Here is a 27,708-nt window from a genome sequence, read left to right as displayed (position 1 = left end):
TACTTCTCACAGTACTATTATTAGTGTATCAAAGTGTATTTAAGTAGAGCCTAAGCTGGTCTAAACCCCAGCTTCGGCTAAGGTTTAATCTACCCAACTCCAAGCTCCCCATTTTGAGACTATCTAAGTCCCCGATCGACTTCATACGTCGCCTTTGACTTGCTAGAGTATCATCCACTGAAGTGTGAGTGGTGATCCTAGTTCGATCTAAGTCAATTAAAGTTGGTTGTTGACATTTAGCCAAAGCTTGTCCTACGTTGCTCGACGCTGTACATCGCCCAACATTTACCCCACTATCCTAATCGTTGCAGCGACCATCTGGGTCCTGCCCCTCGTGTTGCAAGATCCATTGATCCTAGCGATCACGGAAGTAGCAACCGTCGTCCTTATCCTTCGAACCTACGTCTCGGCTCCAGTCCTTGCAGCCTTGCTTGTAGTGCTCTACATTGGATATCTTCGAATCTAAACCTGTTACTATATCTTCATATCACCCAGTTGCTCACAGCTACGGCAGTCCTACTGCTGATAGTGACCAGCTCGTCGGCACCTGAATTTCCTTCGATAGTCAACATTCACCCGTGGATGACAGATATCGAAACAGATCACCAACTCCATATTGCCTTTCTCCTAGTCCTTCTTGTAATCGCCGTCCAACTGCTCATATGCCACTTGCTGAACTGCTACCAACAATTGCAGTAGCCTTTGGATTACTCGCAGGGGCACTCCTAGCGCTTGCCCTGAGAGCATTGTATAGGTGCTGTACCCATGCACGTAGGGCATGACTTCCGTTTCATTACATTCCCCATCTCCCCATTCCATACCCTGTAACTCCATATCCGCATATTCCAGAGCACCCGACACTTCATGATGGATGACCCATCACACCCAGACCAGAATCCTGAAGAGGGGAATCCCCCGATTCCAGGGAGTCTTCCCCAACCCCAAGAGCAGCCTCCGTCAACATCACAGATGTACGAGGCATTGATATACTCGGAGACATCCATGTCTCGCCCCCAGGAATCATTGATCTCCCTCCCGTTGGAGGAGAAGAAGGAGGGTCTCTGGACAAAGGCGAAGAAAGTGATGTTGATACCGAGTTCGAAGGCGATGAGCTCACAGACCTTGAAAGGGTCAGGCTCGAAGACCTCCTTGGCGACCTCTATCCGCCAGAAGAAGATGCAATCGATACTGGAGACAACTGGTCAGGGTGCTCAGGAAACAGGTGGGCCGATGTCAACCCCACCCCCAGGAAATACCATCGTGGAGATGACTTTGAGGAAGATAGTGGAGAGCTCGGCCTTGGGGCCTCCGCCGCAACTACCACCCGTGCAGCTGGAACAGACCCCTATAACAGTCGAATCATGCCAGGCACAGGAAGGGAGTCCAGTGGGATCCCTGTGGCGTGGCACCCCTTAACAAGTTGGGTCTTCACCAGGGAAGAAACTCCTGTGGCCGGGACCTCAACCCAAGCTGCAGGGTTCAAGGAAACTCCCTGCCAGAGGACCATTACCCTCCCCGCCAAAACCGAAGAGCAAATCTGGAGTACCATTGAGGCATACTCCCTGGACACTCACCCTGATCTTTATGCATGAAACACCACTGCCATTCACACACGAGACACAATTACCAACGACACCCCTTGCCTTGAATACCCGGGTGACACGGAGGAGGGGGAGCAGATCCTCGATTGGTTTGGAGGAAGTGCCACCGCCGACGAACTCCCTGGCGTCCCCCCTCACCCTCCACCAGTCGCACCACAAGCATTCGCAGTCCCCCTCCCAATCAATCAGAGACCTTGGACCAATGGGTACAACACACTCGTCCAGTCCAACTTCGACCTTCGAGCTGCCCAGCTCACCCCAGAAGGAGAGGCCCTCATGGAGTGAGGAAGAACGGTGAGTGCACGCATCAGAAATGCAGAGCGTCGCACCATCCGCAACCTCAGTTTCAGGCTACCCATTGAACCCGACGCCACAGCAGATGAGGCCCGGCGAAGGCTCAGAACTGCCAAGCTCCGGCTTCGCGAAGCCTCCAGGAGAGCAGGAGATGACCTTGAGCGCCATGATGAGGCCCTTGAGGACTTCGACTTTGAGATGCTCAATGAGGAGTGCTCGGACCTTGCCGACTTCAATCGTGAACAGGCCCGAATGGCCAGAAGAAGAGCTGAGTCGGGCGACAGCGAGCCCTGGTCCCTATGAGGCAGCCGACAGTGGAGCACAGAAGAAGTCGCCTGCTGGAATGCTGAGCAGGCCACCTCTCAGTCAGGTCATGAAGGAGGTGATGAGGGACATAAAGAGGGTGCTCACTGAGCAGATCACGGTCATCCCCCCCCTCCTGAACCTCCTAACCTGGGACAATATGTATAAAGTAATTGCAGAAGACATGGTCCATGACCCGCAGTGGCTCCTCTCTGAGGCTGGGGAGGACTACCTTGACACTCACCTATCAGGCGATGCTTATCTAATGAAAAACATACTGGAAGTAGACGCATGGCATCGGGCGGCCATCGTCTGGAATATTTGCCACCCTGACTACCCAAAAGATGGATGCGCCACGTATCAACAACCGGTGCCAATGCCCCATCCACTTAGCGTATATGGTGCCACAGGAGGAGGCACAGACCAAGGCTTCGAGGAAGATGAAGGGGCTGGACCTTCAAACCCTGATAAGGGGAAAGGATCTACAGTACTGAAGAGACCGCCTGCAGGACCTCCCCCCCCGATGGGGCCATGTCCTGGCAACTATCCAGGAGGATATCCCCCTCCTGGGGATAACCCAAGGTTGCGGTTGCTGCCTCAACCACCGAATCTGCTGATTCCCCCAGTTCCACCCTCGCTGCCGGATTCCATCCCTCCTTGGCAGCTAGCTCCAGGCGCGGTGAACAACCCCTGGAATGACGTCAAACCCAAGTTAATCATGCAGCCAGAGTATTTTACTAGAGTGTCATCAGACATAAACCGATTCCTCCACCACTGCGAGATGTATTTCCAGGTATTCCCCGTATACTACACCATGAACCATCAGGGACAAAACCCCTACCGAATTACATTTGCCCAGGGATACCTACGAGGAAAGGCACAAGAATGGTGGGGGGATCAATACTACTGCTATAGGGACCCGCAGGGGCACTGGAGGTTTTCATCATGGGAAGAGTTCTCCCATGATCTAACCATCCAATTCCACGAGGTCGCTGAGTTAACAATTTGGAAGCAGGAGTGGAAAAAGATCTGGCAGGCAGACTTTAAGTCAGCAGTGGAGTTCTTTGCGAAGTTCGAAAGACTGGCCCACAAGTGCAAGGAGTTCAGAGATGAGAAGCAGATGTTCGAAGCTGTAGAAGCTGCCATACGACCTATGGTTTGAAACACCGTCATGCATGGGGACAACGACTGCCCCATGACGTATGCAGAATGGAAACAACGCGTCCTGAGGATCGATGCCAATTATCGGTATAACGTCGCCCAAGGACTGGGCAATAAGTCCTCCCTGAACCAGAGCAGCTTGGGTCGAGGCAACCAAAATCAATCACAGAAGGGAAGCAGTCAGGGTTCGAGTGGTGATAAGAAGGATGCCACCGGAACCACATATGGGGGGGCAGGGCAGCCGATGGAGATTGACAAACTCCGAAGCGACAAATGATGCTTCAAGTGCGGCAATACTGGGTGGAGCCAGGACCATAAATGTCCAACAGACAAGTCGAAGTGGCTTCCTGTTAAACTCCCACCTCGCAAAAAGATCCTACCCAACGACTGTGCCAACTACTCGCCAAGGCAGAAAAGGAAGAATTGGGAAAAGACACAAAGGTCGAGGAGGTCAAGGAGGAGAAGTCGTCAAAAGATGAGCTGGCGTCGAAATAAGCGATTCGACGACGTCGGCTAAGGACTTAGTTTCATCTGGTGCACGCTCATGTACTACTAGTCAGACTTATACTACGTATGTAGGTACTCCGTATGATCAATATACCAACTTTTTTGCCACGTTACCAATCGAAGAAATTAAGAATCAAGAATCGCAGAAACCCAATGGCATAGGAGGGGATTTCCGCCGCTCTATGCGGTCTGCGTTCAGCAATGAACCCCTAGGGGCTGGTCCACCTCTGACACCCCTACTTGAGAGTATGGGGAAGGTTCTGAAGAACCCAGCGAGCGCCTTATGTCAAGACAAGATGGATGCCAGACGTGGTGGTCATTGCCCCAGCAGGGAGAATCGGCTGACGACCCCGACTGGTGGGCCTTCCACTTTGGTTGTTCCTCCAGTCAGCCGTGGAAAAGCAGCTGAGGCGAGGAACCAAGGAGACCACCAACACTCAGTAGTGGCCTCACCCACAAATGGTGCTGACCTCCTTGGGGAGCCAATATGTGTGCGTCTGCCTAGGGTTTCCGAGAGTACCACTGGCATTAGGAATGAGGATAAGAATGGATTACCCATGGAGGTTACAACGCTGCATGCAAATGCCCTTGGCCAGGGCCAAACAAAGGGCAGCGAGCCCTCCTCCCCCGACTCGACAGAAGGTGACCAAGTGCCACCGAGGGACCCTCTTTGGTCCGGTGACCAAATGCCACCTCGAGGCAAGAAATCTCATGTTTTGTTGGAAGAGATAGAAGACGAAGAAGCCTATCTACGATCCGACATCCCGACTACCATGCCCAAGGGGAAGTCTCGTGTGACCCCTGAGCCTGAGTTAGCACCCGAAGCCAAAAGGGCCATTCTCGACATGTACTACGAACCATTCAGGACGCATTGGACTCGCTGAGCACTATGACTCGCCCGAGATGAAGCAGCTGCGTTTTCCACCCTCAAACAGTGGGTACACCCCCGTCAACAGGGGGAAGTGACCATCGAACTGTGGGATTCCCTTAAAGAGCAGCTGGAGACCACAAAGGAGGCGAGGGACAGATGGGAATGGATGGAGGACTTGAAGCAGCCACCAATGTATATACGTGGGAGAAAGGGGCAGAATGTATCTATTAACCTGCAACTTGAAACCTTAGACACTCGGGAAATGTTCACCCTCAAAGTGCTAGTGGACAGCAGGGCGACCGGGAGTTCTATTGACCGGGCCTGGGTCCAGGAAAACGGTCTCAACCTCAAACAAGTGGCTCGTCCCATCCCGGTCTATAATGCCAATGGCACCAGAAACAAGGGGGGGACATCATGGAGTACGCGGAAGTATGTCTGCAGATAGGGGACCATACGGAAAAGATAGAGCTGGCCGTGGTCGATCTAGGCACCATGCCTCTCTTCTTAGGGCATGATTGGTTGCAGAGACATAATCCGCTAATCGATTGGGACACCGGGGCCATTACACTTGCCCACTGTGCCTGTCACAAAATCCTGTTGATGTGCTCGGTAACGGTGAGTGACAGAAGGCTAGTGAATGGATATGAACACCACAACACCAAAACCCTCTACTACTCTACACTAATCACCAATATTATTGAGTTCGGGTGTTTCAAGTATGATAGAAGCACTCTGCAGACTTCAACAAATCAGGGAAAGGTTGTTTAAAGACGTATATTTGGTACTAGTGAGCTACACAAGATGTAATACTCGTGCTAGCAGGGTTTTAAGACACGATTGGATGAATAGTGACTTGGGTTGAGCAACTGCACTTGGTCTAACTCTGATACTTCGAAACTAGTGGCACTCTGGGCCAAATACTGGGTCTCACAAGTGGTCTACACTTGACTAGCAGCACCCTAGGCTCGACTAGTGGCACTCTTGGCCTAAGAACAAATACTTTAACTCTGAGAAAATACTTTAACTAACTTCGAAACACTCTGAGTCACTCCAAGATGGAATAGTAACTTTAAGACACTTCAATTCGTTCAATACTATAGGTGACTAAGCGACTAGTAGACACTTCGTCGAGGTTAAGCACAAAAGCCTTTAATTGGGGCACTAGAATATGGACTAGTAGGTCACAATCGTGGGGATGGCTTGCCTGCCTGTGAGGCTGCCCCTTCTACTACTTATATACTACAGAGACAGGTACAGAATAAATATAAATAGATTCTTTAGGGGTAATATTGGTAAGGATATCTTGGCTAGTCACGAATTATGGTGAATAATCACGCAATAGTCAGCCTAGCCTGTTCTTTCTGTTGAATAGCAGGTCGAGGGACTCTGCTATTGGGTTGTTTCCGCACCCTTTGCCCAGTGGTGACATGGCTATACAAATAGTCGGGTAACCATGCCTGTAGCAACTGCTTGATCATGATCGGGGTGCAGCCCGGCTATACTAGTGCCAATCGTATGAGATCTGTATCACACTAGCTGGATCTGGGCTAAGGGTTATGCCTTTACTGGTTCATTTCTAAGTCCTTTCAGAAGTGCTCGCATGACTAGTCATCCTGACTTAGGCATTCATGCCAGGATCGGTCCACTAGTGACTGAATAGTTGAGATCTGTGTGGGTTCTTACTTCTTGTTTGGGCGCTAGCAGCTGTATTCTTTACTAGTGACCGTATTTTACTAAGTCATACTAGCTTTGGAGGTGCTAGTCCGGTCGGCTGGTAGGGCTGACCCACTAGCAGTATCATTCCTAAGTCCTGACTCAACTAGTAGCATGCTAACTTGACTATCAGTCCGAAGTCTCAACTATAGCCCTTGATATACGACTAGTATAGGATAGACCTGCAACAGTATTGTTATAAAATCGCAAAATCTAGGTGTGAACGTGTAGACGGCGTATCACCATTCTCTTTACCCGACACGGACCCTTCTTCTCGCTGGGATGAGTACGAAGAAGGAGATACCATTCTAGTGATAGACTTCGAAGAAGCCTTCCATGTGCGGGCTATGGGGACTAAAGCCAATGACTTGGCCACCCAAGCCAATGCCAAAAAGGCGACCAAGTCTTTCGAAGAAATTGTGCCAGAAGAATATCGGGAGTTCAAAGATGTCTTCGATAAAGAGAACTTCGACGAGTTGCCTCCACAGAAACCCTGGGACCATGCCATCGAGTTGATCCCCAATGCCAACGCTAACCTTGACTGCAAGGTCTACCCTCTCAACCCAGCTGAACAGGAGGAGTTGGATAGGTTTCTGGACAAGAATCTCTCTACTGGTCGAATCCAACCCTCGAAATCCCCCATGGCGTTGCCTTTCTTCTTCGTGAAGAAGAAGGATGGGAAGTTAATGCCTGTACAGGATTACCGAAAGTTAAATGAAATGACCATAAAGAATCGGTATCCGCTACCATTAATTGGAGAGTTAATGGATCGATTGAAGAAGGCCAAGTACTTCACCAAGCTGGATGTACGATGGGGTTACAATAATGTTAGGATTAAACAAGGGGATGAGTGGAAGGCCATGTTCAGAACTAACCACGGCCTCTACAAACCCTTAGTTATGTTCTTTGGACTCACCAACTCCCCGGCGACCTTCCAATGGATGATGAACGACATCTTCAAGGACTTGATCGCTGCTGGGGAGGTTTCGGTATACCTGGACGACATTCTCATTGCTTCCAAAACGAAAAGTGAGCACCGGCGCATCGTACAAAAGGTGCTACAAATCCTTCGAGACAACAACTTGTTCCTGAAGGCCGAGAAGTGTGAATTCGAGGTAGAGGAGACGGAGTACCTGGGAGTACTCATCAGCGAAGGGAAGATCCGCATGGACCCGGTGAAGATTGCTGGGTTATTGGACTGGCCGGTCCCCCATAAGAAACAGGAGCTACAATCATTCCTAGGTTTCTGTAACTTTTATCGACGCTTTATATGGGACTATAGCAAGCACATTAAACCACTAACGTCGCTCACTGGAAAGGTCGAGTGGAGGTGGGGGGAAGCTCAACAAAAAGCCTTTGAAAGGCTGAAGGAGTTGTTTCGAGAAGATGTTGTTTTGGCCATACCCCTGGACGAAGGGAAGTTCAGGGTCGAGGCCAACTCCAGTGAAGGAGCGGTAGGGGCAGTTCTATCCCAGATACAGGAGGACAAGTGGCATCTGATTGCCTTCCTTTCGAAAGCTCTTTCTACGACGGAGCGTAACTATGAGATCTATGACAAGGAACTCCTCGCTATCATGATTGCTTTAGAAGAATGGCGCCAATATCTTATGGGGGCCCACGAGGACTTCGAGATCTGGACAGATCACTCCAATCTCCAGTACTTCCGCAAGCCCCAAAAACTCAATCAATGGCAAGCTCGATGGGTGACCGAGCTAGCAGAGTATCAATTCATGCTACACCATAAACCGGGCACCCAGAATCGCAAGGCAGACCTGTTATCCCATCGAGTGGACCACAACCAAGGAAAGGAGGACAATAGGGACATGGTTGTTTTAAAAGCTGAACACTTTCGTGCCTTAATAATGCTGACACCAGAGGAGTTGCACAAAAGAATCAAGTTGGTGACCCATGATCCCCAAAAGTGGGACCAAGGCATTTCAGACTCCCTCAATCATGAGAAGGGGGTGACCCGGGACCACGACCTCCTGTGGTATGATGGACATGTCTATGTTCCTGTGGACAGATGACTACGGGGGGAGATCATCGCCCTTTGACATGACCATGTAACAGCAGGACACCCTGGCATAGAGAAAACCAAAGAACTCATCTTATGAGACTACTGGTGGCCCAAGATGCGTCGGGAGGTGGAAGCATACGTTGATGTGCTCGGTAACGGGCAGCACGCAAATGAAACAAGCGTCTAGATCGTCAATCTAGATACTAAATCACACACACGCACACACAATCACCAATGTATATAAGTTCGAGGGTGAGTATGATAGAAGCACTCGCGATGTACTTAGATTTAGATAATCTAGTGGGGTTTTGCCTGAAAACAACTTCAATTCTTCTTTCGATGTGTTTTACACAAAGTACACTAGTCCACGATAGCGGGGTTTTATGAACTTGTTTTGTAAGGTATAGTCGAGCAAGTTATGCTTGTTTCGACGTCGTCTAGAAGAACTTCTAGCGGACACTTCAAATAATCAAACAACCAAAGACTCCGAGGTCTACAAAGAGTGCAAAATCACTCTACAAAGAACGCTCAGGTTCTGACTTCAAGTACAAGACTTGCAAAGAGTACACAGACTCTGGAGTTCCTTGAACTCGATGATTGTTCGAACTTAAAGCATTCTAGGGCTTATTTTACTTCAACTAGATGAGGTCTTTTGATTTAAAGTCGACTCAGCATGGCTAGATCGCTAATCTCGGAGAGAGAGAACACGAGGCCTTTGTCCGTGGAGCAGTTCAATTAACTAGCAAGGTGCAAACACAGGGACGGCTCTACTTCCTACTTAACTCTTCTAGATTACTGTAGTCACCCTTATGGGTTGACTTTGGTAACTTAATTCACTTCAGTCGAGGATATGCAATAAAAACCAGTGATTGATTAGGTAGCTATACAGGCTACTAGCACAAATGCGGGGGGAATGCTTTCCTGCCGTTATGCGTCTAGTCGCTGCTAATTTATATGATTCGTGTTTTAGGTATAGGAGCCCGTATCTACAGTAATTATGGTACAAGCTTTGGAATTAATACAAATGGTGAGTCACTATCCTACAAGTATCGCGCCATTCCGTAGTTTCTATTCAGTTCGACGTGACTGTGCCGGGTTATTCTGTCGCTGAGGAGTGCCCTACTAGTCCGTGGGTGCTCCTTCTTCCATCTGCAAGGCCTGCCATGCACCGTATGTATTGAATACTGCGGTATGCGCAGGATCTCGAGGATGTAACCACCGATCACGATCGACTGCAGGTCCGAGATTGTATTCTGTTGATCACTGCGCGATCAAGGTCGGTCATCTCGGTACCCAACGTGGCTATTCATTCTTCCAAGGTTATTCCTTTCCTAGCCTGAGTTGATCTCAAAAGCTGATCTGTTTCTCAACTTAGCAATTTTTCCTGACAGGTTCTTTCTACTCGTTGAGGCAATGAGGCATCTAGTTCGTTCCATTCTTCAACTTCTTGGTTTTTATACTCCATACAGACGAGTCCCTGAGATTTGACTGTAATAGTCTTGTTTAGGTAGGGCTTAGCTTGGCGTGTTGACGGCTGGTAGAATTGACTCTTCAAGACATTGTTTCTAAGTCCGTTCTGTACTGCCGTGCTTTCATTCTTTATGTAGTATTTAGCTACCAGCACGAAGCCTCCACTGTAGCCCTCTGTACCGCTTGTAGATTGCATAAACTGATGTAAAATCGCAAAATCTACGGGTAGCCTGATACCAGGCATATCAACGTCAAAGGGTGCAAGGTTTGTCAATGAACCAAGGCAGATCGTCGCCCAAAGAAGGCGCCCCTGTACCCGAATGAGGTGCCCAACAGGCCGTGGACTCACATATCCGTCAACATGATCACCAAGCTTCCTTCCTCTAAGGGATTCGACTCTATTTTGGTGATAGTCAACTGATTCTCCAAAACCATCATCCCAATCGCATGCACCGAGGAACTTACTTCCCTCGGATTCACCAAGATCTTGTGAGACTACATTTACGTGCCATATGGAGTAATGCCTGAGAAAGTCATCTCTGATAGAGGGGCTATTTTCGTGTCGAAATTCATGAGGGAGTTTTACAACCTTATTCAGGTCGAGGGAAACCCTTCCACCGCTTACCACCCCCAAACGGATGGGCAAACGGAATGGGTCAATCAAGAAATCGAAAAGTACCTCAAGATGTTTGTGAATTACTGACAGGATGATTGGAGCGAATGGCTGCCATTAGCCGCCTTCACCCACAATAACCGGAAGCATTCGGCAATGGGCTTCTCCCCTTATAAGGTTGTCTTTGGATGAGATGGACAAGTCATTAAGACAGCTCAATGCCTGGACATTGTCCCCGTCGCTTCCAAACTGATTCAGAGTATTAAAGAAGTTCAAGAGAAGGCAAGGGAATCTCTGGAGCATGTGGCAGAGTCGATGAAAAAGGCTTACGATAAGCACAAGAATGATGCAATCAAATACCGAGTCGGCGACAAGGTATGGTTGGACTCCACCAACTTAAACCTTCCGTGACCCACCAAGAAGCTGGGAGATTGACGCGTAGGGCCTTTTGCCATAGTAGCAAAAAAGGGAGCCTCAGCCTATGAGCTCAAACTCCCAGTGGGTTGGAAAATCCATAATCGATTCAACGAATCCCTCTTGACCCCTTACCATGCTCCCGAGTTCCCAAACCAACCCCAACCCGAGAGGCCGCCCCCAGAATTGATTGACAATGAGGAGGAATATGAGATAGAAGAGATAGTTGAGCAATGGGACAAAGTGGTAGGGCGGGGATGGAACTGTCATACCATAACCAAATACCTCGTAAAGTGGAAAGGATACCCCAAAGAAGAAAACTCATGGGTAAAGCGTGCTGACATGGCCAATGCAGAGGCCCTAGTTAATGAATGCGAGGTGCGTATCCAGAGGATTCAATGGGAAATCAACAAAAGGGGAAGACCAGTGGGGATCGATACTAATATCCCACCAAATACCTTGGCAAAATACCACGAACCGGACACCCCTTGTGTCACTGATATCGAAACCGTCTACTCCTCTGAATGCTCAAATGCCAGACATTCGGACACCCAACAGAACTCTGATCCCTCTCCAGAGAGGATCGACAACGTCGAAATCCCTCAAGAGCCACAGGTCACGCACAAGCTGGACGAGTGGCTTGACATGTTAACAAAAGCGAAGGGGGGAGACTCACGTCCTCGACTACCCCAAACACAAGAAGAAAACGATGACGAAGAAGAGGTGAACCTTCAAAACCTCAAGCGAATACATGAAAACTGGAATACAGATGAGGAGGACGAGGACGAGGACGATGTACCGTCTTTCTATTCCGACTCCAAACATTCTTCTTCCGGGGACGATGAGTGGGAATCAGAGGGCTCATTTGGGACGAATGAGTCTTAAGAAGGGGGTAATGTTACGGTTTATTCATTTTCTTCATTTTACTCAGCTTGATTACTCACATGCGATCACCACGGATTACTTCTCACAGTACTATTATTAGTGTATCAAAGTGTATTTAAGTAGAGCCTAAGCTGGTCTAAACCCCAGCTTCGGCTAAGGTTTAATCTACCCAACTCCAAGCTCCCCATTTCGAGACTATCTAAGTCCTCGATCGACTTCATATGTCGCCTTTGACTTGCTAGAGTATCATCCACTGAAGTGTGAGTGGTGATCCTAGTTCGATCTAAGTCAATTAAAGTTGGTTGTTGACACCTTTCTCTTGCATCTGAGGCTCGTACCTCCTCGTCTCTGCCCCAATCTTGTCCCGCAGCTACCCCGAACCAACCTGGTTCATGGGCATCTGCCCCTCTGCTTCGCGAAGAGACTTACTCACTGCCACCTTTGCTTTCTTTGTCTGCGCCAGCTCGCATGCCATCTGCATCACGTGTGATTCCTTCTCCTACTTCCTGAGATTCTCCTGGTCCCCTGGCAGTGACCCCTCCAACTCGCGATGTGCTGCGTGTGTTGCCGTGGCCTCTTGCCTCACCTCTGCATGTTGAGCAACCCTTGCTTGATCATGGAGAGGTCCTATTGGCTCCACGACACACTCGTCATGTCCCTCAGTATAGGCCACCTAACACCTTATACGTACCATCATTTCCGATGCCTCATAGTCAGTTTCGTACAATGGATATCCTTCAGGATAATTCTAGTAGTAGTTTGAATAGAAAGGTTTATCCCTCCTCTATTCAGTGTGATAATAATATGAAACCTGAGGATCTTTCTCATGGTGCAGTAAGTAATTTTGATAATGATTTGAAAGCTGCTATTGCAACCTTAAGTCTTCCTCACCAACCTGGAGAATCTGACGTCACATTTTCTCAATGTTGAGATGCTTGTGCATGCCTAGTTTCAGGAAGCCCACCCATTCAAGATGTGGTACCAGCTCCAATTACAAAACACGAGCAAGGATCTTCACAATTCTTTCCTTCTGGTAGGGGGAGGGCCATGGCAATGCCTCTGAAAATCAGTCCGACACACAGCCTTCCAGCTGAGAAGCCTGTTTTTATTAAGCATGACTCATCCTTATTTCGCGAACCTAAGAAGTTCTCTCCTCAAGGTTCAACCGAAATGAAAGTATACCCTGTTAGGGCATCAGCACCTATCCAAGAATGTGCACCATCACAATCCCCTACACTGTCACAAGGTCAACACCCATGCCAACAGCATTCTGGTGCACAACATGGTACCACCACTTCTAATTCCCCTGAAAATCAGTCTCGAGGGAATATGAATGTGAACTTAGTCCCGAGTAGTGATGTCCAGGTCAGGCTTAAAGCCTGCTACCTGGCCTGACCCAGCCTGACCTGACCCTGAAAAGCCCGGCCCTAGTGGAGGGCTTTGGCAGGCTCAAGGCTCAGGTGTCGACTTTGGAAAGCCCAAGCCCTGGGCTTTAACCCTGGGCTTTCGGCCCGGTAATCCAAGTCACCGTCTGATGCTGGATGGCATCCATTGTGGTGCTGACTGATCCCAGCCTTCTTTACTCTCACGTCCATGGTCACCTCTGCGCTCCGACTCTCACTGCATGAAAACGATGAGGGACACTCTCATACCAAGTGGTCTATGTAATGAGATATCAGATATGTAAGTGGAGACTATATCAGGTATGTCCTGTCATTTGAATTTCATCTCTTTGGTGGCTGATAAACTGTACAGTTCTTACATGGTACAAATAACTTGTAAAATACTGAAAAAATCGTAGTAATTGCTTTGTCCTTCATGCTTGCACGAGATGAGCCCGATCCTAATCTTATTGTCAATGGAAGATGCAATCATCGGCATCCACAGCGCTATGGAGAAAGTACATCGCCACCACCACCCTCATCATCGCGAAAACGTGGTCCTGACAATCCAAACCCATCAGGTGACGATGAGCATACTGCTGTGCCATCTGTACCTCGGCAGTCCAAATGCATACGTACCAATGATGAGACCCTGGAGGAATGTGATGAGCCTGAGGTGCCAGAAAAACAAGCAGGTACATGAAAAGCCCAGGCCTACTACCCAAGCCCGACCCGACCCAGTGAGGGTCAGGGCTTAGGGCTCGGGCTCATCAAAATCTCAACCCAGGCCCTGAATTACCCAGCCCAAGCCTGCAAAACCTGGCCCGACCCGACCCACACATCACTAGTCCCAAGTCATACTCCCATGAGTTCAGACTCAGATCCTCGTCATTCAGCTTCACAGCGGCCACCCTTGGGTAGGCCTCAGCATTCACTTTCATCTGCACCATTCCAAGATGTGCGACATTGTTCCGAAAACCCAATATTTAATGACAAGGAGATATTTGAATATCATCCTGTTCCTCGGAGTGAGACTGATGTCATGCTTGCCATCTTCCAGCCTTTTGAGCATCTCATAGCTCGAAATCTTCTTACTCCTCAACATGGACTCGACTCTAATGCCCAAAGGACATCTTTGCAAAGTATTCCATGACCTCACAAATTCCATGGGGGCTCGGATATCATTGAATTTGACAGTTGGCTATTTTCAGTCATCTGCTGGATGAAGATTGCCAATATCTGTGGCCCTGTCTACCTCACAGATGACTCAGGCACTTCTCAAGTTTCAGATATTGATATTCAGCATACTAATACTCTCGCAACATTTTTAGCTGGAGATGCATGCACCTGGTACAACAATTCCATAGAAGATTCAAACGGAAATGTTTGTGACGACTTTCTGACCATTATGCAAGTCATAAATGGTCTCTTCCAACGATTCATTCATGAATCTTCACTTTATGACATTGTGCAACACTTCAAGAGTGTTACTTATGTGTCAAATGGTGGTGTACGCCAATTATTCGCTGACCTTAGGCGTTTTGCAAACCTGATGCCATCTCCGCCTGAGGGCTATTCATTCCGGCATCAGTTGCTTATTTCTTTACCCACAAAAATCCGTTGTGAGATTACTCATGAGGGAATTATGGCTGAAGCTTCAACCATTAATCAAATCATGCAGCAAGCTCTAATTGTCGAGTGAGGCTCGAAAGCAGAGCTTTACTATTCCCCACAACACTCCCACTATGCCAAAGTGCTCGAAAATTGACGCGGGACACCAGAAACACGGTCTGAATATTCCAGTGGGACTCAGGACTCTGTGAGTGAACATGGAAGTGATTGCTCAATGAGTACCTCAATTTCTACTGTCCCCTCCAATTCTGATACCATGGAGACCACTAACAATCACACCGACATCAGGAGCTCTGCAAATTCAGAAGATTCGGATGATTCAACGAGTACCTCATGTGTCGCATCTTCGCAATCACATGGTGATCCTTCTGATGTCTAATTTCTGCCACTGCATAGCAGCTGTTCTAGGAATTTTGATACTCATCATTTTATTACTGATCTCTTTCATGATATCTCCATGTCCCAGGACAATTCCGCTCCTTGGATCTATGGGAGGCTCCCATTGACTGGGACTTACTTCTGATCGTCAAAGCATGTCATGGACATTTCCTCAATTACCCAATTAATCGGGAGGCCGTGAGCAAGTCCAATAGAGGCCATCAGCACCTGAATACAGAGCTGCGACTTCTTTGCCCATGACCGGAAATGTGGACGTACCTTTGGCTAGAGATGGCGATGCTTCTAATGCAGGTCCATCTATTACGCACTCGACGATTGCTCTTACCGCTTCCCCATCAACCAAGGCCTATATCACGATGACCATCCCCTCAGGCTCGACACCAAACGTTGATGGCGAAGCCGACGAGCTCGATTCACACAACAATACAAGTATCTTATTGTAATTTCATTCTTTCATCGAGATTGATTCCCTGCACCCAATCTCAAGGGGGAGGGTGTAAGGGATACGGATTATTTATGGACCAGTTATCTACATCATTTCTTTCTTTCTGTTTACCTATGCCTTTGGACTGCTACATATGCACCATTTTCAGCTCTTTTCCTTCTTTAACCTTTAGTTTCTACCATGCCTTTGTGTCTTTGACCTAGCTTTCTCTGGCAATATATGCCTGACTCATACTCATTTCTGGGTTGAAGACCCATCGCATGGCAGATCCTTTACATCTAAAGTTACATATTACGTACGGCAGTTTCTGACTTTCCACCCCAAGGAAAGTACTCTTCTCCTTGAGGCACCACTCCGGAAGACATTGTATGTGCCGGTGAGAGCTGGCAGGGAGCATCTGAAGGTAAGTAAAACAGTTAGCTATACACCTTCCTCTCATGCGGCATGCCGACTCAGATGCAATCCATCTCAAATGCCTCATGTCAGAAGTAAGCCGCTGTTGTTCTGGCAGATTCATGGTTGCTTTTTGATCCATTAAGATATCAGCTCCTTAAACCCCTCCTTCCCTGTGAGAAAACACTACTACCTCCCTACTAGTACTCCTTCTGTAGCAGCGTGTCGTCCTCAAGGCTCATGGCAGCTGGCATCCCAGGCTATCATATTAGACTAAGTGGGAAGAAGAATAGGGTATGTCATTCGTGTGATCATTCATCCTCACCACTGCAATGGCTGGTGCCTTTTTGATGGCGTAAAACAGGATTCTAAAAGGGTTCAATTCCAGCTTCAGTTTTTATGTACTCATTTCGAGTGCTGTAAATGAAAAGTTGTCTCAATCCCATTGTTCTATGGGGGAAAGATTTTTCATACAGTTTTATGAACAGGCTTTTCGAGACTGAAAAAGGCTTCGTTTATAAACAGAACTTCTTAGGGTTTCATTTTTTACTATCTAAAATGATCCAGCTGACTCAGATGATAGGTGGTGATCACAGGCTGTGATTGCCACCTATCAACCGCCAGGTGGGCTAGCGTCCATGTTGTGATGAATGCCTTGATTCCCAGTGAACTGTGTCCTCTGAGGATGTGAAAATCCAGACATTCAAGGTGTTTCCATAGATATCATTTCGCATTCCTCATGATTGTCTTCCAACTTCAAATTTCAAAGCTACCTCCCTGGGCTATCATATCGATCCCCCAGGCATCCAGTGCCAACAGAAGTTATGATTTAATCTCAGTCCCTAGGACAATTTGCTTGACTTCAGACAAGCTATGGCCAATCCGTGTAATCCTCGACACTTGCTACCACTGATCCACCAATATGACATCCCGGCTTATGCAAATGTGTGTCTGCCATTCTACTAATGTTTGGATATAAATATGCATCAGTTACTTGACCAATCATTTGGTCAGGTTTCATCCTCATTGCAGTGGCAATCCAAGGACATGGTACCCATACCACTGCCATGCTGTAGCCTGCAGAATGCCAAGAGACCATGACAGAGGTCCCGAAATTAAAAGTTTATGAAGAACAGATAAAGTGTGCCAATACTTAGAGAACTCATAAGCCAGGCACTTCATCACATAAATTACTCCTCGACCCCCTACACCCCCGCATCACCTTCTACAAGAGTAGCCCAGCTTTCTCTTAGACTGTGATGAACACTCAAGACCTATCACTCGAGATAGATCGTAGGAAGTGAGCCTCCATAGATCGTTCTGTTACTATCATAATATTCATCATCAGCTTCAGTGGCCATGGTCATGACCATACCCCCATAGGTTAGTCTCGTGCACTTGTCGTTGCGATCTAACTATGCTAAAAATACAAATTCTTGATACTCAGACGACCCAAGGGATGAAAGAATATCATTAGGAGAGCATGAGCTGGATGTAGCTGATATTCGGTGGATGCCTGTGAGTTACATTGGTGAAGCCGACTTGGGTCAGTCTTTTTGTGTTTCAAGTTATCTATGCTGATACGCTAGCTTATTGTTCTTAGTAGAACTAAGCGAAAAAATGACACAGCTAAGGGCGCAGATAGCAGAGGAGCTAGGGATGCCTCAGAAGGTGGGCCATAGTGGAAATGACAAGGTCGAAAACCTTCTCGACGACCTCAATGAGACTCTCAAACAATATAGCAAATGCCTTGTGCTGATACAGTGACGAAGTAGTCATCGACGCCATGTTGATGTAGAAGATCACCTTTTACCCAGCGGCATGAGTACATATCCTTACAGGTCAACCCTGACCCCAATCTCTCCCCAGCCACCACACAAAGTCGACGCTTCTCGATTCTGGGCTGTCATCATCAGGATTGATGAATATAAAGAAATCTCAATACTGGAATGTGGCGTGACAGACATGCAATCATTTCATCAGTACTTGATTGCTGACCTAGGCATACCAGAGGGACATATCCAACTTCTTCTCGGATCCAAACAGCACAATTCTCCCGCCAATCCAATGTATCCTTCCCACACCCATATCATCGATGTGCTTCTCAGTCTCATGAACAACAAAGAGATCGAGAAAGGCGATAACATCATCATCTACTACGCCGGTCATGGCTCCTCCTATGAATATTCAGGTCACCTTAATGCCAAGAAACCAGACGATGGAGCAGAAATCAGTTTTGGAAGTGTCGGATGCATTGAAGCACTTTGTCCTATCAATCGGGACACCTGTGATGCGAACGGTAATGCTGTTCCTGACATTAGTGACAGGGAACTGAACACGATCCTAACTTTAATCTCCCGATCGAAGGGTCACCACATCACTGTCATTCTCGACTGCTGTCACTCGGGGGGCGTTGGCCCAGGAGTGCCTCCCCAAGAAGCACATACTTGCCGTGGAACGAGATGGGCAACCGTTCGAGATATGCTCCATGCTGGGGAGAAGAATCTCAAGAGATTTGATTGCCCATCTATTTTGTCGCAGGACTGGAAGATGGACTGCAACTCGCATGTCATTTTGGCTGCGTGCAAGCCATACCAATTTGCGAGAGAGAGGTGGGTGGATGGAGTGCAAGTGGGAATTTTCACACATTCGCTCTTGCGTGTTCTATGGTCCAGCTACTGCAATGAAAGGACGACATATATTGACCTTCTTGATGCCTTCGATGAGTCGGTTCATCAGACGCCGGTCATTGCTGGAACACATCAAGATGCTCATCTCTGGTATCAGAGTAAACCCCATCGTGAAATGAATACCCGAAGTTTCCAGTCCGATAATCCAGATCATCAGACGGTCATTGGTGCTGTAGCAGTCCCTGATGCTCTCTCGCAACATGGACCAATCCACAAATGCTCGATGAGAGGTTCTTTTCACTGCTGGATCTATCTTACTATTTTAGGCATTATTTTTGGTTACCTTCTATGCGCTTCTTCCCTTCGCACATAAGCCCCTGCATAGATGTTGCAATGCCATTATTTATTAGACCAATGTTCCTCATTTTGGCTAGTAGCTGCTATGGTCGGAAAATTATAACCACTGTCTGGAGATGCGCAAGTCGATTCGGTTGCATTTTGTCTTGCAGCCAAGGACAAGTTCTTCCTTTCCAACGATTGTTTGTTGGAAATACTTCAAAAACTTCATGTTTTCCGTTTTTCGGTATTCACGCTCAGCAGAAACTTCCAGTGCATCCCCGCCCTCCAGGTGTACGTCAAACCCTCAATGCTTGTGTTTGATGTTAATTTGTCGCATTTTAGCTTCTATACCGTGTTGACGCTCCTCGATTCCTGTCACTATATGGATTAATGTGTATGCATCATATTTGCTGTGTGGTTGTGTGCTAGATGTACAATTGATGGAGAATTGCTTGACTAAAAGACCTTGTCCCACCACATACAAAACTACGTTCTACTACCCTTCAAACAGACATCACCTACATGTCAGTCTTCGCAGCTTCCTCTCATTTAACGCCTCCCCCCAAAATCGAAATTAATGACGTACAACAACTCCCGGATTCAAGTCCTATAACTATAAAGGCGAGATATGGATTTGGTCGCTGTGTAACATTATGCTCAACTCTCGATCAGATAGCTGCCTCCACTGGATATGAACGCATATTTAAGCTCAAAACTACCACATCTTTACGGAAGCTATTCTATGTCTATGCCGAGACTATCGGAAAGGAAGTAGATGAATTAAAGTAGGTAACAATTATAATTCCAAGGTGTTACTCACATTTGAATGGTAGATTTATATATGAAGGACAATGTCTGAACCCCCACAACATGCCAAATACGTATGAGATGGAGAATGGAGGTACGCTCGACACCGTAAAATATAACTATATTGATGTCATCCAGATACGATCGATGTCATGCTCAAACGTAAGTACGCCATTGTCCTTGAAAGCAACATCGCACAGATGCTCCTCTGTTCAGAAATTGGAGGACAAATGCAAAAAACAGAGTTTGAAGTTTGAAAGATAAAGTTTTTTCGTACTTGTATTTTTCCATCCACATTTTCAATGAACATGCATAATGCTAACGTACCCTGCATGCTGCGAAAAAAAAAATCAGAAAGAGGTTATGTAAGGTAGTGGGCTTTGCTGCTTGCAGCCTTACTCGTTATCCAGCAAGGTAATACATAAATCCTGGATGAATGTTGTAACAAGATTCGCGATTGACTTGATTTATGTGCTCCAATTTTTGGCTGGTCGCCGTTATCATACGAGAGTATAGATTACCTATATCATCCATAACTAAATGATAGGTGAATCTTGTAAAGCACCATTGGCCTAAGCCATAATCACCATTTTGATGCATTACCTAGTTGGTCTCTAGGGAATTATTAACATCGTCCGACTCGGAAATGACAAAGTTGCAGCACCACCTCAATGATGTTCTAGGTGGTTGTTGTGCGGAAGACCCAGTCTTATGGTTGCTGGAATAATGAGCCCATCGATGAAGCCTTGTTCTTGTCATTACTCAGCGAGTAGACATCTCCAAGCCTCAGTCGCGATAGCAGTGTGGCTTGAAGAAAAGGTATATGGAATGGTATACATGGTCTATCAGAACAATGTAGGAAAAAGCTTCTTTATCTGAATTTCACTGGCATCTCCTTGGAACACGTGTATCATCCACATAATTCGCTGTGTTCACACCTGAACTATGTCCAGACCATGACAAAAATGTGTGGACATACATGTACATGAAAATCCAAATTCAGCAAGAGAAACGCAAACTAGTTTCTGAGGGGAACCTTCTTGAATTGCTTCCTTGGAAATTTAGTGATAAAAAAATAACAAACGCATCCACCCTTAACATGGCCCGCCTTGAGAACTTTCAGTGCAGGAAGGCAATTTTGATTTTGTTAGACAAGTGATAAATGTGTCAATGAACACATGAACCGAGACGACACTACCTTCCGTAGGTCTAATGGAGCTCAAGAGCACCCATGTACTTAGACTAAGATAGTATAGACCTCGTGGAGCTGTTTTATTCATGCATCATTAGAAATGTGAATATTTAATCATGATTCGTCTGAACTAAAACAAAAGATATCTCATGTAAAGATACAAGTTCATATAAATCCTAAATTTAAGATCTCATCCTAGCTCTCCAAGTCATACACCAACAATTAACAAGCAAATATACTCTACAGTTGACTGTGCACATTCAAAGCCGCCCTGTTGCGGTTCTTCCTTTCTTGCAGAGCGAGCGGGCGCAGACTGTCTTTCATGAGCTTTCTGGATGGCATTGATCCTATAATGCACATGGATTCAGTTGAGACAACCGTGTTGATGAAATTCTGGAACATACCAAATGGCGTCACTGTTATAAAAATCACAGCAGAAAGTGCAAATCTCACAAGGCTAGAATGTTTGTTGTTAGGAAATAAATTGGAAAGCAAGAACTAGCTTCTTGTGTCCCAGGGCACAAGTGCCAACAAAGATTCCTCGATTACCTCCTCGAAAGTAGGTTCGACTGAAATAAGCTGCGATGAGTTCGCCTAGACGAGGTAGACAAGGATCTGAAAGACCTACAGCAGGCATTTCATTCAGTCATGAATGGTTGTATAGTGTATTCTCAAACGAGATGAATGATTGCTATATGAGAGGAAGTTAGTTCACAGTGGCGAGGCAAGAACACTATCAGAGCAAACGATCTTTTCCTAGGTCCAGCCATGGTTGCCTTTTCATCGATGAGTCTTGAAGACAAAGCCCTTACTTGGCTATCGCATTTATCCGACCTGCAGAAAAGAATCAAGACTTAATAAGTCACTCGCCAAGAATACTGATTACAGACCTTCACCCATATCGCCTGCATCAAGAGTCTGCAAACATCTTCCACCCGTAAGTCATGAGACCATGGTTGCTTTCATAATTGACACATTTTCGAAAGCGCCATCAGCGCCGTCATGCTCCGGCTGGGAAGGTATTGATAATGATTAAACACTCGAAAAGTGAAAGCTCACGTTAATAATGTTACGGTTTATTCATTTTCTCTTCTTTTCTTTGTTTTACTCAGCTTGATTACTCATATGCGACCACAGCAGACGCGTTCTCACAGTACTATTATTAGCATATCGAACGTGTATTTAAGTAGAGCCTCAGCTGGTCTAAACCCCAGCTTCGGCTAAGGTTTAATCTACCTAATATCGAACTCCGTCCTTCGTGACTATCTGTCCCATCAACTTTCATCGCCTTTGACCTGCTAGCTCATCTCCTACCGAAGTGCGAGTAGGGATCCTAGCACGATCTAAGTCGATTAGAGTTAGTGGCTAACAAATAAACTCCCACAATAACACCTTTATCAAGCTTGAGGATGAAAAATGTAGAAAAAACGAAGAAAAACATTCTCATGCAGTCGTACTGTGCACTATGAAGGGACATCAGTATTAAGATTGGCTCGGAGAAATGATTTACTGGGCAGATGTAACAAAAACTATGTCAACAATGCGATCCGAGTCTTGGTCAGATATTATCATCCAATCGTTATGGGCACCACCCAGTCCGAAATGGTTTGAAGGTTGAAAGACAACTGATGAACAGGGAGCACATTAGTCTAAATCAGCGAAGAAAAGAAAAGAATCGGAATGTGCTTCAGTGAAACCATACCTATGGACATGGCTGTTAATAATGAACCCATTGAAACGATAGGTGCGGATATGCATACTGATATTGGAGGTTGTGGACACTATTCACTGTGTAAAACTTGTTCGCGCATTGTTGAGGTTCACGGCCATGGTTGACGTCAAGCCATCATTACACGTGTAAATGAAATTGAGCCTGGTCGAACATTCTGCGTAGTCACTGACTTAATGCCTTTGAAGGAGATAGTGTTATTTCCTCTGCAAGAGTTGAATTTGGTTCGATATTACTTTGCATAAAAGCATTCATGAAGTATCCCTAGAAAAGAGCTTAAGCAAAGGAAACTGTCGGGAACTTACGTGGTAGTAGCCATTCCAGTACTAAGAATGCCGGCCCGAGGGAGAGGCCACAAGATCCTGAGGAGCTGTAACCATTGCGAAACTTTCACTGGGAACCTTGTAATTGAATGGAAGAACCCGACACTGCGTAGGTGTTTTTAGGCGCACATACTGAAGCTTTGGAAACAAAGTCCCCGTCACCGAAATGATGTCGCCCGTGTGCGCATCAAATAAAAGCTTCGAGGCATTACGTATGTGAGAATGACGGCGCTGTTGTCCTTGGCCCGTACTTGAGGGCAGGTTGGAATTAATCAAAGATGCCAGGTGGAGTATATGGCGTCTTCTGGAGCCACGGTGTCGATGGAGCGATACTTGCTATGTATGCATCAGTCAAGAGCATTTGCTGACTAGAACGGGAATTCGCGCACCAGGAGACATGAAAGATGATCTGAATGATACAATCTAGATAACAGATAAGAGGTTAGGGCAAAAGCTGCCATCATAAACAAGGCATAAACCTTGTTATTCTTCATAGACATTGGCAGGTGGGAAGCGGGAGAGGCGGCGGTGAGCACGCTGGTGGGAAAAGACTCCTCGTAGCAACCAAGCAGCTGGTCCTTGCTGCAGTGGTGGTGAACAGTAGCCAACCGTGACTCGATTGTGTTGAGATAATTCTTGCAGGTACGGAAGCACACGAGGGATCAGGAAACGAATATGGGATTGACATAGTACATGAACGGTAGAGTACGCAGTCAATCGAGTAAAGAAGAGAAAAGCATAGCGGTACGTACACGTGACTGATTACCAATTACCAATAAAGACACGAGCCACGAGCTCCAACATCACCTACCTCTTGCTGGTGGAAAAGTATGTCACTCGCCGTTTGCTGTAATTCTTTTGTCATTTTCTCTTCTCTTACTTGACATATATTCTAAGATGGAGGCTTCTGGACTTGGCATCATCTGCTTCCGGTTGCTCGAGGTTATCGAAGACTCGGTGTATTTTTAATATTAAGGAAGCCTTGAAGTGTTGATGTACATACCCCATCCTCAACTAGACATCATATGGTGAAGTTTCACGTATGTGTAGAGGGCTAGTAGAAGAAATGCCTATATGTTCACTGAGCTCATCCATACTCGCAGACTGCTCAACGAGTAATCTTCAGCACGAGGATAACTTTTTTTGATAACTATTTGCAATGAACATGGGCGTCGTACCAACGATTGTACAAGTCGAAGTACGACTTTATCTACTATCAATCCAAGTGCATTAAGTGCATTATGGCAATGGCGATTGGCCACATAGTAGGGGGATATATAATTATACGTATTACCAGTCTAGTTACGTGAGTTCTAGCATCTATATCGAAGCACACTATATATAGAAGAAATAAATACGAGTATAAAAGAAAAGGATGCTCTGTCTAGTTCTCTATGGTTGGACCCTGAGGCGCACATGTCCTTCAACGCCATTTTATCCCTGATACCAGAGACGTGTATCCTTGTATTTTCCAGAAACCATGGGTGTCTGATGGCGCGACTCATCCAAACCGAAAGGGATATCAGCATATGTCGTCTCCTTTCTCCAATAGCCAGACCGAAGAGCACACACAAGCGAGTCCATGAAAATTCCAGTGTATCCCACCGTGCTGTCCTCCCCTTTTACCTCCTTTTCCTTTGCAAACTCATATTCTTTACATACAGCTAGTAAAACATGGGAGACCACGTCTGGGTACCAGTCCTGGGATAAAATGGACCTGTATCCAGGATAAGACCTCAAATAACTATCCCCGACGAGGAGCATATCCTCAAGAGTAACACCTCTTGTTACAGGAGTAACGCGGGCTCCCAGTTCAGGTAGCTCACGGCTAACGCTACCTGAGTGACAGCAGTCGAGGATGACAGTGATTCTGTGCCCCTTGGCTCGGAAGATTTGGGTTAGGATGGTATTGAGTTCCCGATCGCTAATATCGGGGATGAGGGCACCCTTGGCGCTAACCGAGCCGCGATCGATTGGACAAAGTGCTTCGATGTATCCGGATACGCCATGATGGTCCTTCTCATCTGAGTAATAAGACCCGTGTCCAGCATAGAAGATGACGATATTGTCGCCGTACTTGACGTCAGGGTTGGTAATGATTCCGAGAAGCGCGTCGATAATGTGGGTGCATGAAGGGTATGATGAATCTTCAAGGGAGGTATGCTTCCAGGATCCAAGTAGACACTGGATGCGATCCCTGGGCACCTGGAGGTCTCCCATGAAGTATTTCTCCATTAATAGCACACCAGATACGCAACCACGCAGCGGATAGTCTGGATACCCATCAATTCCAATGAGGACAACCCAGAATCAGGAAGCGTCGACAGAGAATGGGGGCTAAAGCACCACTGATCACTGTGAAGGCCAATCACTAAAGGTATGAACTTACACCTGGGGGTAAAGAACGCGGGACCGGCTTGACTGGAACTTTCTTCCCCAGAATGCGACTGTGGTTTAAGCGCTTATGATGGAGCATGCCTAGATCTTCTAGATCCCATGAATAAAATCTGTTCGATGATGCTTCCTGCTTGACCATGGGATGCAGAGCATCTGAGTCAAAATCCTTCCTACACATCCCCATCCGCTCCGCTAAGTCTGACCCGACCTTCTCTAACACTTGTATGCATTTTTCGAGGTCTTCCAAGCTCGAGTCAATGATGAGTTGCTGATCTGCCTAGTACAAGTCAAAATGACATTGTCAGAGGGTGACGGAAGTTTAGACATACCTTATGCAAGCGACGCCGTCTGCAGTGTTCGATGATTAGGAAAAAAAGTCCTACGACGACGAGCGCCTCAAGGACAAGCAGTGTAAAAACGAGTAACAGTGGTACTGAAAGGTACTAACTATGCTAAGGAAGGCGAAGTGCTACACACACACACACCCTAACACACTCAATAATTGCGGTTCGAAGGGGTAAGTTACACCGGGTCGATGCTTGTACTGTGGATACTAGTTCCGGGTTGATAATGAATATAATTTGTTTGATTGCAATATTCTGAAACAACACAAATCTGGACTTTCTGTGTTACCGAACACAATCTGATACCAATGGGCTGCCTGGTGCAGTTTCCTGAATGCGTACTAACCGCCTGGTGCAGTGTCTGAACTGATACTGTCTGCCTGGTTGCAGTTTTACTGGTGCTAACACGGATTCTGGACTGTACTTCTGACTGTCTGTCTGTATCTTTCTGAACTGACTGCTTTCTGAATGGTTCTTGCACACAAAACGTGACCAGGTCACTAAATACAATTCCAGGTGAGTCTAGGACTCGAAGCTCTTAACCAAAACCCATACTAATTTGCTTGGTAGCATTCCGGGGGTCAGAAACCTGACCTCCCGCTAGTTACATGGACAGTATTTATACTATTCTACCCTATCTATATTTCCAATCTTTCCAGGTACTATTACTGCACCCGCTGACTGAGCTGGGTGGATATGAGCTCACTTCCTGACAGATATGAGCTCATATCCCAGCTCCCAGGTGAACCCGATCATGATCTTGTGCCGCAATCTGGTGTCCTGGCTCATGATACTAAGTTTTACCTGTACCGGGTCAGAGTCCCTGGTGTTACGGTTCTTGTTTCTCATCTACCTGGCAAGCCAACCGTCCGCCTGAGAGACTAGGAAAGCTGCCAGGTAAGTAAAGCCGTACGCGATCGTTCTTTGTTTTGTTATTCTTACTTTCAGACCGATGCCATCAGGCGGCCATCAGTGCCTGGGATGCCGGTTCAGCTGGAGCCATGTGCTTTCGACCTGCCTGGACCTTCGGTCACTCGGGCTGAGTCATCAGATCACCGGTCTGTTGCCCAAGCCCTTAGGCTTGTCACGGCTGAGTCCTTACTGATGCAGTGGGGTTTAACACTTCTTGCTGTGTACCTTGCAGGTTCTTTCTTACTCGCACAGCTACAAACGTAGTTTGTAGGATAATAAAATTAAGATTTATATGCGTTTTCCAAGGGTAGACGCCAGGCAGGCGTATCAGTACATGCTCCCAGGTAATGGGCATCGAAGAGAAAGTTCGGGCTGATTGTGTTTACCTGAGGGGTATGGTATAGGACTGAGATTTTATACCCTCGTCCATATTACTGAACATAATGAGAAATGAGAATTGTGCAACTGCAGCATGTAATCAAATGATTCGTGTGTTTGTGGGAAGCTGAAGTTAGGTCACATCGATGCGGACAAACCTGGCACCAGGGACACCTATCTGGTCCAATTTTTCTTCATCGACATTTCGTATGATGCTGTATCAAGGGACCGGAACAATGCGATGGAATATACTCACTTCAAAACAAAGCCTGCGATCTCTTTTTCGGATATAAACATTCTACAATAGTCACTGCCGTCGCCATTGTCCTGATGGCTGATATAGGTACACAGGCCTTCTAAGTTTCATCAGGTCATGTACGATGGTAACCAGTGCAACTGTGCATGTTGTGTGCATGCGAGAGACGCTAGGTGGCCTGCGGGGCCGAGAAATGGGCCCAAAGGCGGGAAGAGAATTCCAAGAGGAACTTGTACAGTTGTGTTAACATATGTCGGCGTCTCGTATGAGGGCCCACTGTAAACACGTCAAAGGTGACGGA

At 46.7% G+C, this 27,708-nt stretch overlaps 3 protein-coding genes across 3 annotated transcripts; 2 read left to right on the top strand and 1 right to left on the bottom strand.

The window, feature by feature from the left end:
• Positions 1-17,921: 17,921 nt before the first annotated feature.
• On the top strand, positions 17,922-18,497 carry EV420DRAFT_1265335 (uncharacterized protein; the record flags this gene model as incomplete). Its single annotated transcript, XM_060467266.1, has 1 exon — positions 17,922-18,497. A coding segment is annotated over one exon (576 nt), but the record flags the coding sequence as incomplete, so codon positions are not given.
• Positions 18,498-19,738: 1,241 nt separating this feature from the next.
• Positions 19,739-19,987, top strand: EV420DRAFT_1239574 (uncharacterized protein; the record flags this gene model as incomplete). Its single annotated transcript, XM_060466619.1, has 2 exons — positions 19,739-19,854; positions 19,903-19,987. Coding segments are annotated over 2 exons (201 nt in total), but the record flags the coding sequence as incomplete, so codon positions are not given.
• Positions 19,988-24,388: 4,401 nt separating this feature from the next.
• On the bottom strand, positions 24,389-25,445 carry EV420DRAFT_1523923 (uncharacterized protein). Its single transcript, XM_060472319.1, has one exon. The coding sequence runs from the start codon at positions 25,353-25,355 to the stop codon at positions 24,555-24,557; it is 801 nt and encodes a 266-aa protein (XP_060333896.1). The 5' UTR covers positions 25,356-25,445; the 3' UTR covers positions 24,389-24,554.
• Positions 25,446-27,708: the final 2,263 nt, after the last annotated feature.

Source organism: Desarmillaria tabescens (genome assembly GCF_030435595.1).
Source record: "Desarmillaria tabescens strain CCBAS 213 chromosome Unknown EV420scaffold_9, whole genome shotgun sequence".
NCBI lineage: Eukaryota > Fungi > Basidiomycota > Agaricomycetes > Agaricales > Physalacriaceae > Desarmillaria > Desarmillaria tabescens.
This window is presented reverse-complemented; position numbering and strand designations above follow the sequence as displayed.